This window comes from Dendrobates tinctorius, unplaced genomic scaffold, assembly GCF_039654945.1.
Source record: "Dendrobates tinctorius isolate UK_male_01 unplaced genomic scaffold, ASM3965494v1 ptg000115l, whole genome shotgun sequence".
NCBI lineage: Eukaryota > Metazoa > Chordata > Amphibia > Anura > Dendrobatidae > Dendrobates > Dendrobates tinctorius.
Genome location: NW_027361783.1, coordinates 1 through 15707, shown reverse-complemented (window position 1 = coordinate 15707; position 15707 = coordinate 1). Strand labels below are relative to the sequence as shown.

At 47.5% G+C, this 15707-nt stretch overlaps 1 protein-coding gene across 1 annotated transcript in view; it reads right to left on the bottom strand.

The window, feature by feature from the left end:
- Positions 1-15700, bottom strand: part of NUP153 (nucleoporin 153) — a gene marked incomplete at its 5' end in the record, with an annotated part of 122124 nt that extends 106424 nt beyond the window's left edge. Inside the window, 4 exons of the mRNA XM_073590052.1 lie at positions 3726-3842; positions 5723-5848; positions 15344-15480; positions 15559-15700. Of these exons, the coding sequence (XP_073446153.1) occupies positions 3726-3842; positions 5723-5848; positions 15344-15480; positions 15559-15700 (522 nt within the window). The remainder of the gene's footprint in view (positions 1-3725; positions 3843-5722; positions 5849-15343; positions 15481-15558) is intronic.
- Between the last annotated feature and the right edge of the window lie 7 nt (positions 15701-15707).

The following is a 15707-nucleotide window of genomic DNA, read 5'->3' as shown; positions in this document are numbered from 1 at the left end:
GGCAGAAGCAATCAGCGACAGCATGTGGCCCACCATCTCCCCTTCTTGGTAATAAGCCAGTTCTTGAAACTCTTTTCCTCTCCGCCCTTTCCAAAAGAGTTTTATCCATATTATTCTGAGCTTCCTTTAATCGTTTCCCAGCCTCTGGGGTACCAAGTAAAATCAACTCGTCTTCCGCTACTCTTAGCCTATCCACTGCTACTTTCTCAACCTGTTTTGCCCACCTCTTTCTCCTACTGATATCTATAAACAGCAAACCTCTCAAATACGCTTTCATAGCCTCCCATATAGTGGCTATATCTGCACTCCAATCGTTAAATGTAAAAAACTCAACCTCCCGCTGCATGCTCTCTAAATCCACACTATGCAACCAATTAGGGTGTATTTTCCACTCTCCTCTGTGCATACCCTGTGACGCCGCCGACCTCAACTCCACCTCTATCGGACTGTGATGCGAAACAGCCCGTGACAGATACCTCACATCACCCACCATCATACCCATCTTTACGTTACCAAGCGCCATATCAATTCTAGATAGGGCATCATGGGCAGACGAATAACAAGAATACCCCCTCTCCCCAACATGTTGCACTCTCCATAAATCAATCATGCCAATTTCCCAAACATATGTACCAAATGCAGTAGCGTGACCTTCGGTCCTATTCTGAGTGTTTTTGTTCTTGTCCCAGAAATCACCACAAATATTATTAAGGTCCCCAATAATTAAGAGTGGCATGGGTCCCCCACGTCCGACCAACTCTAACACTTCCCTAATTTTCCTGCTGGAATAGAGAGGCGGAATGTACATGGCTGCCATACACATCAACACACCAAACACCTTACATTTCACCACCACATATTGTCCATCCACATGCACTTCCACTTCCTCATATCGTGCCCCCACAGAGATCAGTACTGACAATCCCCTTGAATAGGTAGAAAAGGTAGACTGATACGCTTTTTGTATCCAGTTCCTACGTAGAACATCAACCTTCTCACGCACCAAATGTGTCTCAGGCTGTGTGCCCACGATGCGATTTTTAAGCGTTTTTGCAGCGATTTTCGGCGCAAAAAGGTTTAAAAATCGTGTACAGAACGCCCCCCATGCATTCCTATGGCATTCCGCACATGCTGTGCTAATGCTGCGCTTTTTTCCGCAGCGGAATCGCATCGCGGAAAAAATCGCAGCATGGTCATTCTTTTGTGCGGAATCGCAAAGAACTGCCGCGATTCCGCACCCATAGGAATGCATGAGAATCGCTTACTTCCCGCATGTGGCTATGCCCACCATGCGGGAAGTTAAGCGTTTCATGTGCGGTTGGTACCCACGGTGTGGAGGAGAGGAGACTGTCCTCCAGGCCCTGGGTACCATACCCCTGTAAAAAAAATTTTAAAAAAATCGGGGTATATTTACCTTCCGACGTCCCGCGCTGCATATCCGGCCTAAGCGTTCCCAGTAATGCCTTGTGGCAAGGTCCTGTGATGACGTGGTCTTGCGAGATCGCTATAGTAACGCGAGACCAACGTCATCACAGGTCTCGCAAGGCATTACTGGGAACACTGTGGCCCGGGATGGCAGCGCGGGACGTCGGAAGGTAAATATACCCCCGATTTTTTTTTTTTGATTTTTTTTTTTTTTATCATTTTTAACATTTTATCTTTTACTATTGAAGCCGCATAGGCGGCCTCAATAGTAAAAAGCTGCTCACACTTGTCAAACACTATGTTTGACGAGTGTGACCAACCTGTCAATCACTTTCCAAGCGATGCTTCAAATCGCTTGGAAAGTGCTTGAGAAAATTGCGGCAAAATCGCGAACAGAATCGCTGTGAAATTGCGCGGAAAAAACGCACGATTTCTGGGAAGGAGTCCGGTTTTTAGTGTGTTTTTACACGCAACGTGGGCACATAGCCTCAAGCAAACATATCACTGAGGCCCTCTGATCTTGAGCGTACTGTAAAACCGCCGCCCTTCTGGTCCTATCTGCTAGCCTCTTACATTCCAACTCAATATTTTAATACAGTCCCCCATCACACCGCTTATCACTCTTCAGAATAGCCTCTCCCCTTAATACCAGCTGTACAATTCCCCCCCCCCAGCCTTTTGGATACCCACTCCCTCCCCTGCCCCCCCCATATCTAAATCTTCTTCCTTTCATTGTGAGCGGGGCTCCTCTGCCCATTGCAAACACTCTCCCGTAGTTAACCATTCCCTCCTGCCACCATTACACGAAACATTTCAATACCAACAACAAAGTGAAGAGATTACAATACACATTGCAGTGCACCATTTTAAATCCTCCTCCCTCTATATTATCTATTACTGCACCCTCTGGCCAATCAAACAACATGGACATTCACAGTGCTTCCAAAATTGAGAACTGCACAAATAAAGAACAGGTATAAAAATATACTCAATTCTCCTATTCCAGATGTATAAAATAAGATTTTCCACGCATCCAGGTCACTGTGGAATCGCAGTCCCCTTTGGCTTGTATTTTCTTAGTATTAATGTCAATCCACTGGGTGTCCTCTGGTGTCAGGAAGAAATGGACTCTGTTCAAACCTACCACCCGCAGCCTCGCAGGAAACAGCATGGAGTATTGCACCCCCAATTCCCTCAATCGTCTCTTGACACCAGTAAACTGCATCCTGTTTCTGAACCGCAGCAGAATAATCCGGATAAATGGCAATCCTCTGTCCGTCAACCGTGAGATCCTCCATTTCTCTGGCCCTCCTGAGAATAATGTCCAGGTCCCTATACTTCAGTATTTTGGCAAGCATAGTACGGGGATTAGATCCAGGGGCAGGGGGCTGTGGTGGGACTATGTGCTCTCTCAACAGCAAAAACTTTTGTCAGCATCTCAACCCCAATTTTCTCCCTCAGCCAGAATTCAATAAACTTAGTAGGATTTCTCCCCTAAGTTTTTTCAGGCAGACCAACTATACGAAGGTTATTTCTTCTGGATCTGTTCTCTAGATCCTCATTTTTCGCAGCCAGTTCTGACATTATTTGAGCAAGCTTTTTCTACGCTTTTTGCAACTTTACTACACAATCCGCTGCGGTGCTCACCCCCTCCTCCACTGCACCCATATGTTTATCCACCTTCTGTAGGGCTGCATTTATATGTGCCATTTCCCCTTTAACATCTTGCACCTGCAGGGTTAAGGCATTTAGGGATAGCTTACATGAAGAGACTAGTGTAAAAATGTCTCTCAGGGTCGGTTCTCCTTTCACACCGCTTCTTCCTGGACCCGTTACCATCTCCATGCTGCTCCCCCCTGCCCCCTTCTTCGGGGATCACTTCCTCCTCCTCCTTGTCAAATCCATCTCCAGCATGAGTCTCTGCCTCCTCCACTCCTTCCACCCGGGCAAACTGTTTCAGCTTTGCAGCCACTTCCATGCGCCGCTGACATGCGGCGTTAGCTTTCTCAGCGTCCCTTCTGGCTGCGGCGCCATCTTGGATGGCACCAGCGTCTCCCGCCCCTGGGTCCTTCTGCCTCCTCCGAGTCATCTCTCTCCCCACCGGGCTCCCTATCAGCACCCCTCGGCTACCGGGACCTTCAGCCAGCAGGTATGGCACAATTTGCAGCAAACAGCAGTGCCTGCGCAGGATAATAATAGTAACAGCGGCGGGAGCTCTTTCCTATGCGACCGCTCACATGACCAGCTAGGACACGCCCCCTACAGTTAACTACTTAAATAGTAAATAGTCTTCTATTTACCGCCAAAGGACTTGACATCTTCTCCAGAGATTGTAGAATTCTCCGTGCAGTGGAGCTTGTAACACCATAAAACTGATTATGTGCTGGTTTAGGTTTCACTTGCCTTCTTACTGGGGCCTAAAGTAACAAACCAAAAAAAGGGGGGATTAGAAATAATGCATCAATATTAGGGAAGTAAAAATTGTAGAAAAAAGGTAGCCAATGAACAAGGATTTTACTGTCTATAAGTGTCCAAACTAGCTACTCACTTGCCGCAACAGCAAAATTACAGCTTAGGCCTGTATCAGCAGTCAGGCTGGAAGTTAACAAGCAGACGACAGGTGCCCAGCTAAACATGTACAGTGCGCTAAACCAAGGGAAGGGGAAAACAAGCTGTAAACACATGTCAGAGCGCAGCAGCTGGGAAAAGATCACCGAAGACAAACAAAAACAACTTGTGCCCGTAAAATACACCTTTAACATGCTAGTCTTCCTCTTCAAAAAGGCAGGTGTATGCAAATGACAGTGTCACTTCAAAATTCAGATCCTAAAAATTCAAGGTGATACCTTCACTTTAAAAAGTGTTCTGAATAGGCCCAAGAGTGGCGTAAAATGAGGAAAAAAAAAGAAAAAACATTCACAAAATGGTGCAGCCTTCACATTTTTTTCAAACTGGGAACTAGTGCTGGCTTCTTGTTTGGATGAAGTGTAAAGGCTGCATCTGATCAACAGCCATAGACTGGTAGCAGAAGTCACGCAATACTACGAGACTGGCAGGGGAGAGAATAAGGACTTCACAAAATCAGCACCATCGAAATAAGAGTATAGGATTTTTTATTTCATAAAGCCTACACTGGGCCCATTGAGAACATATTTTTAAAGTAGGAAAATCCTTTAACACCTTCGCAACGTTGGACGTCCAATGTTGGCTGCCTGTGTATGGCCTGTGACTCTAGACCTGTGTTAAACACTCGGTATCTTCCAGCAATAGCAACAGTTGGGAGACTAGCTCCGTTTGCACGTCATCCTTTTAAATGGCCCTGTCAATCTCTGATAGTAAGAAAGGAGATAGCGGGTTCTCTGTGCTTCTGGTGTGCAACAGCATATGGAACCTTAATTAATACTATATTAAAGTTGTGTCTCAGGTGTGAGGGACCGCCACGTGATCATCATGTTATATTGGATAAACACGCTATTGCGCTTTTCTTGTTCCCTAGTTATTTTCCTAATCTCTCGAAAGTGGCATTTAGGGAGTTTGGTTTTGATAGCCGCTGTTCTATGCCATTCCTCTCCAACCAAGAGGAGATGATAGATTAAAATGGAAGTCAGATGCCTGCAGAAGGCCCCTGTGCTTGTCATATCAATACTCTTTTGAAACCCAGCTACAGGCTGGGCATTATAGGAGACTTTCCTTGTATACTACAGCACTGTGGCACAGCATTGTATAAAACAAGTTATCAGACAATTTCAGGTTCAAGTAACCCAAGGAGAAATTATTTAAAAAAAAAAAAAAAAAAAAAAAGTATTTACAAACATTAAAAGAATGAAAATTAGTATAAATAAAATTTGAACCACTTCCATTTTGCCCCTTAAAAATTAAGAAAACTGCACTTGATAGCTATATCCATACAGTCTGATCTGTAAAAATGCACAATTAACCTGTACAGTAAAAGCTGTAAAAAATGAAAGCAAAGGAAACACCAGAATTGTGTTTTGATTCCCATTTATCAACATCACAAAAAATGCCGCAGAAAGCAATCAAAATCTTGTAAGCACCCCAAAATGTTACCAATCAAAACAGCAAATCATCACTTAAACCATGACAAAGCTCCGATGACAGAAATGTGCAAATGTTATGGGTTTCAGAAAATGTCAACAACTTTTATTTTTGGTTTGTTTTCAAAATGGATTTTCACCACTTGGCATAAAACAAGAACATTTTAAGTTTGGTATTGCTGTAATTCTATGAATTTTGTTTCTAGTTCATCATTACTGCACAATTACAGCCATACATTTACCTGATATGGAGTGCTGCGGACCCTTGATGTACCTACAGACGCCGCACCGCCATAAGTAGTTTTTCCTGGATAGAAAGGAGAATCCCCAAGTTGACTGGATTTTAAGACTGATGAGTTTCCGAGAGACTGCATTAAAAAAAGTGTAAATTACAAAGTTGCTAAATCACTATTTTTAATACACATAATACGTAATTAAGGATACAAGTAACTTAAAAGGTCAATGACTGGCCATCATTGGAATATACATCAACATTCTCATCTAAGGGACTAATATAGCACACAGCAAATGTCAGAAAATCCCACTAGTGGTGCTTCACACTAGCAGCAATTTTCAGAGTAAAGGGGCTTGTATGCCCCATTAAAGAGTACCTTCAGTAAGAGACCAAGTACCAGTCTGTCAATATTAGCTCTAAGATGGGACATCTGTTAGCTAGAAAAGGGGATTCAGCGTGAAGATAAATAGAAAGTGGTACTCACAACAAAAATTATTTGGCTAAAACAGCAGTACTTTGCAGAAAGGATAATGAGTCAAAGGTTGTTTCAACTATAGCTATGCTTCCTCTGGCCTCATGACCCGGAATTCCCTACTGCTTTAGTCCAGATCATAAAAATTAACAAGTCAAATTCTTAGGCTGTGTGCCCACGTAGCGATTTTTAAGCGTTTTTGCCGCGATTTTCGGCGCAAAAACATTTAAAAATCGTGTACAGAACGCCCCCCATGCATTCCTATGGCATTCCGCACATGCTGTGCTAATGCTGCGCTTTTTTCCGCGGCGGAATTGTGTCGCGGAAAAAAATCGCAGCATGCTCATTCTTTTGTGCGGAATCGCAAAGAATTGCCGCGATTCCGCATCCATAGGAATGCATGAGAATCGCTTACTTCCCGAATGTGGCTATGCCCACCATGCGGGAAGTTAAGCGTCTCATGTGCGGTTGGTACCCACGGTGTGGAGGAGAGGAGGCTGTCCTCCAGGCCCTGGGTACCATACCCCTGTAAAAAAAAGAACAAAAAATAAAAAATCGGGGTGTATTTACCTTCCGATGTCCCGCGCTGCATTCCCGGCCTAACGTTCCCAGTAATGCCTTGCGGCAAGGCCCTGTAATGACGTGGTCTCGCGAGATCGCTATAGCAACGCGAGACTACGTCATCACAGTTCTCGCAAGGCATTACTGGGAACGCTGAGGCCCGGGAATGCAGCGCGGGATGCCGGAAGGTAAATATACCCCGATTATTTTTTTTTAGCATTTTAACATTCTATCTTTTACTATTGATGCCGCATAAGCGGCCTCAATAGTAAAAACCTGGTCACACTTGTCAAACACTATGTTTGACGAGTGTGACCAACCTGTCAATCACTTTCCAAGCGATGCTTCAAATCGCTTGGAAAGTGCTTGAATATCGCACGCGAAAATCGCGGCAAAATCGCGATCATAATCGTGGTAAAATCGTGGTGAAATCGCGCGGAAAAAACGCGCGATTTCTGGGAAGGAGTCCGGTTTTTAGTGAGTGTTTTAAAACGCTACGTGGGCACATAGCCTTAATCTGCATTTCTGTCCTTTTTATGGGGTCAAAGTGACGATATTTGTAACAGCCATAAAATGCTATGTGAAAAGACCAGAAGAAACAGTCACAATTGAAAACCATTGTATGTGCATACGTTGTGGATTCTGCTGCGGATCCACAGCGGATTTGGCCCTGCGGATCCACAGCAGATGCTGCTGCGTTGTACAGTACCATTAAAGTCTATGAAAAATGGAAAACGCTGTGCACATGCTGCGGATTACTCTGTGCAGATTTTCTGCGGATTTAAATCCGCAGCATGTCAACTCTTTGTGCGGATCCGCAGTGTTTTCATACCTGCTCCATTATAGGAATCCGCAGGTGTCAAAACCCCACAAAATCTGCACTAAATTCGCAGGTAAAATGCAGGTCATTTTAGCTGCGGATGTAGCCAAATCCGCATGGAAAAATCCGCAGGGTAATCCGCAACGTGTGCACATACCCTTACCCTACATTTTTCTGCATAGTGCTGCTGTTTTAAGCCTGCAGATTTAAAAAAAAAAAAAAAAAAATGTTCATCTTCAAGCTGGACTACTATATAAACAGTTACTTTTTGTAGGATATGGTGGTGTACCCACAAGTACCCGATTTGCTCCTATAGGGGATGCAATGACCACGCCAGTGCCATCAGTGATTTGTTATATTGAATAGAAGGGCAAACAGACGCAGCGCTCAAAAGAACAATAGATAGTCTCTTTGACCCACAGATAGTCTCTTTGACCCACAGATAGTCTCTTTGACCCACAGATAGTCTCTTTGACCCACAGATAGTCTCTTTGACCCACAGATAGTCTCTTTGACCCACAGATAGTCTCTTTGACCCACAGATAGTCTCTTTGACCCACAGATAGTCTCTTTGACCCACAGATAGTCTCTTTGACCCACAGATAGTCTCTTTGACCCACAGATAGTCTCTTTGACCCACAGATAGTCTCTTTGACCCACAGATAGTCTCTTTGACCCACAGATAGTCTCTTTGACCCACAGATAGTCTCTTTGACCCACAGATAGTCTCTTTGACCCACAGATAGTCTCTTTGACCCACAGATAGTCTCTTTGACCCACAGATAGTCTCTTTGACCCACAGATAGTCTCTTTGACCCACAGATAGTCTCTTTGACCCACAGATAGTCTCTTTGACCCACAGATAGTCTCTTTGACCCACAGATAGTCTCTTTGACCCACAGATAGTCTCTTTGACCCACAGATAGTCTCTTTGACCCACAGATAGTCTCTTTGACCCACAGATAGTCTCTTTGACCCACAGATAGTCTCTTTGACCCACAGATAGTCTCTTTGACCCACAGATAGTCTCTTTGACCCACAGATAGTCTCTTTGACCCACAGATAGTCTCTTTGACCCACAGATAGTCTCTTTGACCCACAGATAGTCTCTTTGACCCACAGATAGTCTCTTTGACCCACAGATAGTCTCTTTGACCCACAGATAGTCTCTTTGACCCACAGATAGTCTCTTTGACCCACAGAGATCTAAAGTATCTAAAACTAGAGGTACACATGGATAATATTTTACAAACTGCAAAAGATTTATAGTCTATAAAATTATGCTGAAAAACAGAAAAAGAAAATGGAATGTACCCGAGTGGAGTTGAGCAAAATTGTTGGGATTCGGTTGCCGAATCTCAATTTGCCATATCTGTGCCCTATGGGTATACCCTATTAGTGCCGAGTGTATGTTTAATGATCGGTTCCGAACATATTCAGAAATTTCTACTCTCACTGACTAATGACGTTCAGCTGTGTTAGACAAATGTTACAAAAAGAGGGATTTTTGGTACTTACCGTAAAATCTCTTTCTTGGAGCCTTCATTGGGGGACACAGGTTACCATGGGTGTATGCTGCTGTCGCTAGGAGGCTGACACTATGCAAATAAGAAGTTAGCTCCTCCCCAGTAGTATACACCTACCGACAGGCAAAAGGCAACTCAGTTCGCGCTAAAGCAGTAGTAGGAGCAACTATAAACTCAGCCTATGTACCAACCAAACAACGGCACATTGGCCAACACGGTACAACATTAACGGAGGGTGCTGTGTCCCCTAATGAAGGCTTCAAGAAAGATTTTACCGTAAGTACCAAAAATCCCTTTCTCGCTTCATTGGGGGACACAGGTTACCATGGGACGTCCAAAAGCAGTCCCAAGGGTGGGAAAGAAATGCTGAGAGAAGGGTACTTAGTTCAGCCAGTAGGAGACCGCCTGCAGTATCTTCCTACCCAAGCCTGCATCAGAAGAAGCGTATCTACCTTGTAACACCTCACGAAAGTGTGGAGGGACGACCAGGTTGCGGCCTTGCAAACCTGCAAGGCCGAAGCTTGGTGACGAACGGCCCAGGAAACTCCCACCACCCGGGTAGAGTGAGCTTTCACCCCTGGAGGAGGCCGTTTGTTCTGGACGCGGTATGCCTCTAGAACCGCTGAACGAATCCAACGAACAAAGGTGGATTTGGAGGTTGGAAGTCCTTTCCGACGACCTTCAGAGACAACAAACAGAGAATAGGACTGACAGAAGGGAGCAGTCCTAGCAAGGTAGACTCAAATAGCCCTGACCAAGTCCAACTTGTGGAGGGATCTCTCCAATGGATGGAGTTGGAGAGGGACACAGAGAAGGGAGGACGATGTCCTCGATGTGAAAGGGAGAAACTACCTTTGGCAGGAAGGAAGGAACCGGTCTGAGGACCACCTTATCCTGGTGCAAAATCAGGAAGGGAGAACGGCAGGACAATGCTGCCAACTCGGAGACCCTCCTAATAGAGGTGATGGCAACCAGAATGGCCACCTTCCACGAGAGGAGGGAAAAGGAAATATCCTGAATCTGCTCAAAGTGCGCCCGCACATGGATCGACCGGAGACTGGTAAGGAGGCGATATGTGAGCGACACCCTCAAGAAAGGTCTTCACCTGGGGAAGGCAGGCCAGATCCCTTTGGAAGCGGATAGCCAGAGAGAACACCTGACCCATTAAGTTACTGAGGGAAAGTCCGCAATCAAGACCCTTCTGTAGAAAACCAAGAACGGAGGAAAAAGAGAAAAAGTCATAGGAAACAAACTGCTGTCCTCACATCATCAAAAGAAGGCTTTCCAACATCTGTGATAGATGCGCGATGACGCCGATTTTCTTGCCTTAATCATGGTCTGAATGACCTTCTGGGATAAACCTGAGTCCCTCAGGACCGCGGCCTCAACGGCCATGCCATTAAATTCAGGGACCGAGAATTTGGGTGGAAGAGGGGCCCTTGTGATAGAAGGTCTGGACGGTCTGGAAGCCTCCAGGGAACGTCCGAGAGCATGTTCACTAGCTCCGCATACCAGGCCCTCCGTGGCCAATCTGGAGCTACCAACAGAAAGGGGACCCCTTCTGCCTTTATCTTTTTCACGACTCTTGGGATCAAAGGAAGAGGCGGGAACAGATAAGGCATGCGAAACTGGGACCACGGTATCACAAGTGCGTCGCAACCGACGGCCATAGGATCCTGGGACCTGGCTATGTACTGGGGAACCTTGTGGTTTGATCGAGACACCATGAGGTCGACATCCGGAAAGCCCCACCTCTGACAAATTTGGAAGACGGCGGGGTTGAGAGACCACTCGCCTGACACGAGCCCTTTTTCTATCTCCAGCATCATCTGCTTGCTGCGAGTTCCACCTTGAGGGTTTATGTAAGCCACGGCGGTGGCATTGTCTGACTGAATGTGGACCGGCTTGCCTGGAAGGATAGACTTCCAGCGGATGAGGGCAAGAAGGATTGCTCTGATCTCCAAGAGATTGATTGGGAGGAAGGCCTCCTGAGCATCCCAGCAGCCCTGCGCTGTGAGGTGGAGGAAGTCCGCTCCCCAACCCAGGAGACTGGCATCGGTGGTGATGACTTGCCACCGAAGGGGAAGGAAGGACCTCCCGCGTAGGACCGAGGTGGATAGCGTCCACCAGGTCAGGGATTGCCTCACCTTGAGAGGCCGAAGCAGTGGTCGGTCCAGGGAGACCATTGTCTTGTCCCAGGCGGACAGGAGGGCCAGATGGAGAGGGCGGGAGTGAAACTGGGCATACGGCACTGCTTCCATGGAGGCAATCATCTTCCCCAGGATTCTCACGCAGAGTCGAATGGGAAGAGGGACTGGACGTTTTAGGGCTTTCATTCCCTGATGGAGGGACGAGAACTTCTCCTTTGGAAGGAAGACTCGAGCTTGGAGGGTGTCGAATTCTATGCCCATGAACACGAGACGTTGGGTTGGGATCAGGGTCGACTTGTCTCTGTTGACTATCCAGCCGAGACGGCGCAGCGTGTCCAGAGTGATCTGGAGGCTGTGATCGCAGTCTCGGCGAAACGGGCCCTTGACCAGGAGATCGTCGAGATAAGGGATTCCCCTTTAAAAGAAGGATGGCCATGACCACCGCCATGATCTTCGTGAAGACCCTGGGGGCGGACTCCAGACCGAATGGGAGAGCCGTAAACTGGTAATGGTGCTCCTGTATGGCAAACCGAAGGAACCTCTGATGCTGCACACAAACAGGAACGTGCAGATAAGCAACCTGAATGTCCACAGAACAAAGATATTCCCCCGGCTCCATGGAGGCGATCACCGAGCGCAAGGACTCCATTCGGAAGTGGCGGACCCGAAGGTGTCGTTTCAACTGTTTGAGGTTCAAGATAGGGCGAAGAGAATCGTCCTTTTTGGGAACTACAAACAGGTTTGAGTAGAACCCGGAAAAACGTTAGTGCCAAGGAAGGGGTACGATTACTCCTGAGCTTAGGAGGGAAGAGACGGCCTGGAGAAGCCCTGGAGCATGAGAGGGCTGTTTTGGTGGACGAGAGAGGAAGAACCGTCCTTTTGGGGGGTGAAGACCATTCTATCTCGTAGCCGGATATGACAATCTCCCTGACTCAGGCGTCGTCGACCGCTGCCAACCAAGTCTCCTTGAAAAGAAGCCTGCCTCCCACCCTGGAAAGATCCCTAGGTGGGGGTGACCCGTGATTTAGAAGAAAATCTGTGGCCGCAAGAACCGGAGGGTTTAGAGGGGCGATTTCTAGACCTCCAGCGAGGGGTAGGTTTGAAGGAAGGTTTCCTTCTTTCCCCTTGTGCGGAAGAACGGTCCTGCTGAGAGGATCCGCCTGAGGAAGAGAAAGGTCGAAAGGGCCGAAAAGGCTGGGGGCGCTTTCTGTTGAAGGGGCGTCTTTGCCTGGATTGGGGCAGAGAAGTACTTTTGCCTCCGGTGGCATCCGAAATGATCTGGTCCAGCTTGTCCCCAAAGAGACTGGAGCCCTGAAACGGTGGGACAGTGAGAGATTTTTTTGGATGCTGGATCTGCGTTCCACGCCTTCAACCAAAGGATGTGGAGGATAGCAACAATGTTGCTGTTTGCTCTTGCTGAGCAAGCAGCAGCATCCAGGGAGGCATTCAACAGGTATTTACCTGCATGGGCAATTTGGTCCGCCAAATCTGCTAGCTCCTCTGTGGGAGCTGCCACCACAATGCCTCGGCGAAGTATCTTGGCCCAGGCAGATATGGCTTTCACCACCCATGTGGAGGCAAAATTTGGGCAGAAAGATGCACCTGACACCTCAAAGGCTGATTTGGATAAAGCCTCAATCTGTCTGTAGCGTCCTTGAGAAACGCCGCATCGGGAATGGACAGGACTGACTGGGATGCCAAGCGTGAGATTGGCAGGTCCACTTTAGGAGATTCAGACCATTTGCTGACAAGGTCTGAACTAAATGGGTAAAGGATGTCTAGACGTTTTCTTCCCGGGAAGCGTTTACCGGGATGTTCCCAGTGTCTAGAGGTAGTGACCTCAAACTCGTGATTGGGAAAAAGTCTGGAGGGACGTTTTACCCGTTTGAATGAAACGGATTCGTCCTGAGCAGTCGCATCTTCCTCTTTTATTTCGAGGGTTTGAACGATATCCGAAAAAAGGCCATCTACCATGTCCTGCGTCCCAGAGATCTGATCTGCATCGGAGTCAGACTCTGACAGAGAGGCTACATCAGACCCGATGTCTGCCTCCGAGGAGGGGGAACGGGTAGAGAGGGGCACTCTTGGTGCTGTAGAGGGGCCCGGTGAACTTGAAGAGGAGCTAGACAGAGTCCGCTTCCTAGACCTTCCTCCTGATCTGTCCCTGTGAAGGTCGTGGTCCGGTGCGTGCAAATCACCGTGTGAGGTGTTTGGAGCACTGTTGGCGGCAGTGAGATCTGGCATACGTTCCAGGACCTGTACCAGGGACTGTGATATTTTAGTCAAGTCTGAGACCGACTGAGACATGGCAACAGTCAGACCTGAGACCGACTGAGACATGGCAACAGCCCACTCAGGAGGGGAGGGTGTGCTTTCATCCCGGGCCTTAGAGGTCTCCTGAGGGGCAGACAAGGAGGAAGGACTGCAGGACGGACAGAAGGGCGACAGCTGGCCTGAAGCCCACTTTCTCTTACAGCGGGCACAAGCGTAGTGAATAATCGTAGGATTGTGACCGGAGGTCCCTGTGAGGTTGGGCATAGGTAGTGAGAAAGTGCAGCAGGATGCTAGGAGGTGATACTGCTGAGGGGAGCTAATAAGAAGCAAAGTGGCCAGGGGAAGGGAGAGGGCAGAGCCTACCAGATACCCGGCGATTATGCAGCAGCAGAGCGCAGGTAGCTGTGTCCCCCAATGTACACTGCAGAGATGTGTGGGCGCTGAAGCACTGAAGATGCTGCAGGAGCCTCGGCTGCCAAGATGGAGGCTGTACTCCCTGTGGCCACGAGACGCGCTGAGGGAAACGGTGGGCAGGGATATTGTGGAGCAGACAGTGTGTAGAGATGCCCCTGTGATTGGACAGTCGGCTTGGGGGCGCATAAAAGGGGCGTGCCCGGCAAAAGTGAAACTTGCGCCCTAATAGGCTGAGACACCTTGAGAGGGCGTCACCGCCTGAAAGTAGTCCCAAAGCCAGTGCCGGGACGAAAACGCAGGCACTGAAAAATGACAGCGGCGCGGTGATAGGCTGGCCAGTGTGAAAGGGTTGTGACCGGGACCCATGACACACCAAGGACGAAGGTGCCGAGTGGGGGGGGGGGGTCTTTCGACCTGGATGCAGCCCAGCCGAGGAAGAAGCCTGTAAAATGGCGGAAACCACGCACTGAGGGGAAAAAAGGGCGCAAATTTTGAAAATAAGGTCCAGGAAGCAAGGAGCAGAGGCCTATTGTGATAGGTAAGCGCTGCTGCTGCTTGGGGTGGGGGGGGGGGGATTTAGGGGCATACTACCTGTTGTGAGAGTCCAGCTCCTCTTCATATCTGATGATTGCATCAGGATCCCTCGGGAGAGAGAGGGTCCTGGTATGAAGAGTCTCCTTCCAGCACCGTCTCCGGACGGTGCAGAAGATGGCATCAACCCCTTACAAGAAGGGGGGAGGCCACCACCGGTGACCACCGGCTTCCTCTCAGCCCTCCGAGGAGAGGGGTGAGGAGGGGATAAAGCAAAGACTTGCTGCCAAGAGTCACCCTGAAACACCGCAAAAGAAGGACAGGGGACAAAGTCCTGCTAGCGGGTCCGAGAGTGGGAGATGTGGGTGATACCACACTGCCCTCTCGGTCGCATAAATGTGGGAAAACAGGGTGAGAAATCTGCACCCTGTTACCCGACGAGCTGTATCTGAAAAACAAAGGGAAAAGATTAATAAATTCACACAGAAACCTGTGAAAGAAAAACACTACAGATCTGGTGGTAGATCTAGGTCTGCCTCCTACAGACACTAAGTAAAAACTGATTTGCCTTGTGTCTGTCGGTAAGTGTATACTGCTGGGGAGGAGTAAATTCGCTCAACTATACCTCTGAGCACATAATCATTCTCTTGCTAACTGGATGAGCACATAATCATTATCTTGCTAACTGGATTAACGCAGCCGTGGCTATGGCTGTATTCTAACATTTCAGTAGAGGTTATAATTATATTCACTTTCCAAATGTGTTGCTCAAAGCTTTGCAGAGTACAACTGAATCCCTCCAAAATCCAGGCAAAAACAGTCATGTTATAATATTATATACAGGATATCAGTGGAATAAATGGAGGACATCAGCACATACCGGTGACAAAGAGGTAAACGTAGACAGGTTAAATGTTGGTTTCCTAGAGGTCGTAGACGAGTTATGTGAAAAATGTGAACGATCTGCTTCAGGAGACCATAGAGGGGGTGCATTCAGATTTTTTGTGACAGCAATGTCTGACAAAAGAAATAAAAAGGTCTTAAAATACATAAATTTCAGAACCCAACTAAACACCAACATATAGTCACATTTACCTTTATCAGATGCCCTTGAGGAAAAACCACTAGTTGTAGAAATGTTATCATCATCGTGCTGAGAGGTAGAGTCCTTTATTTCCTTCACCAGTGAAAAATTAGAAGTGCCAATAGGATAGGTAGAAGATGTTGAAGGTTGACAATTAAAG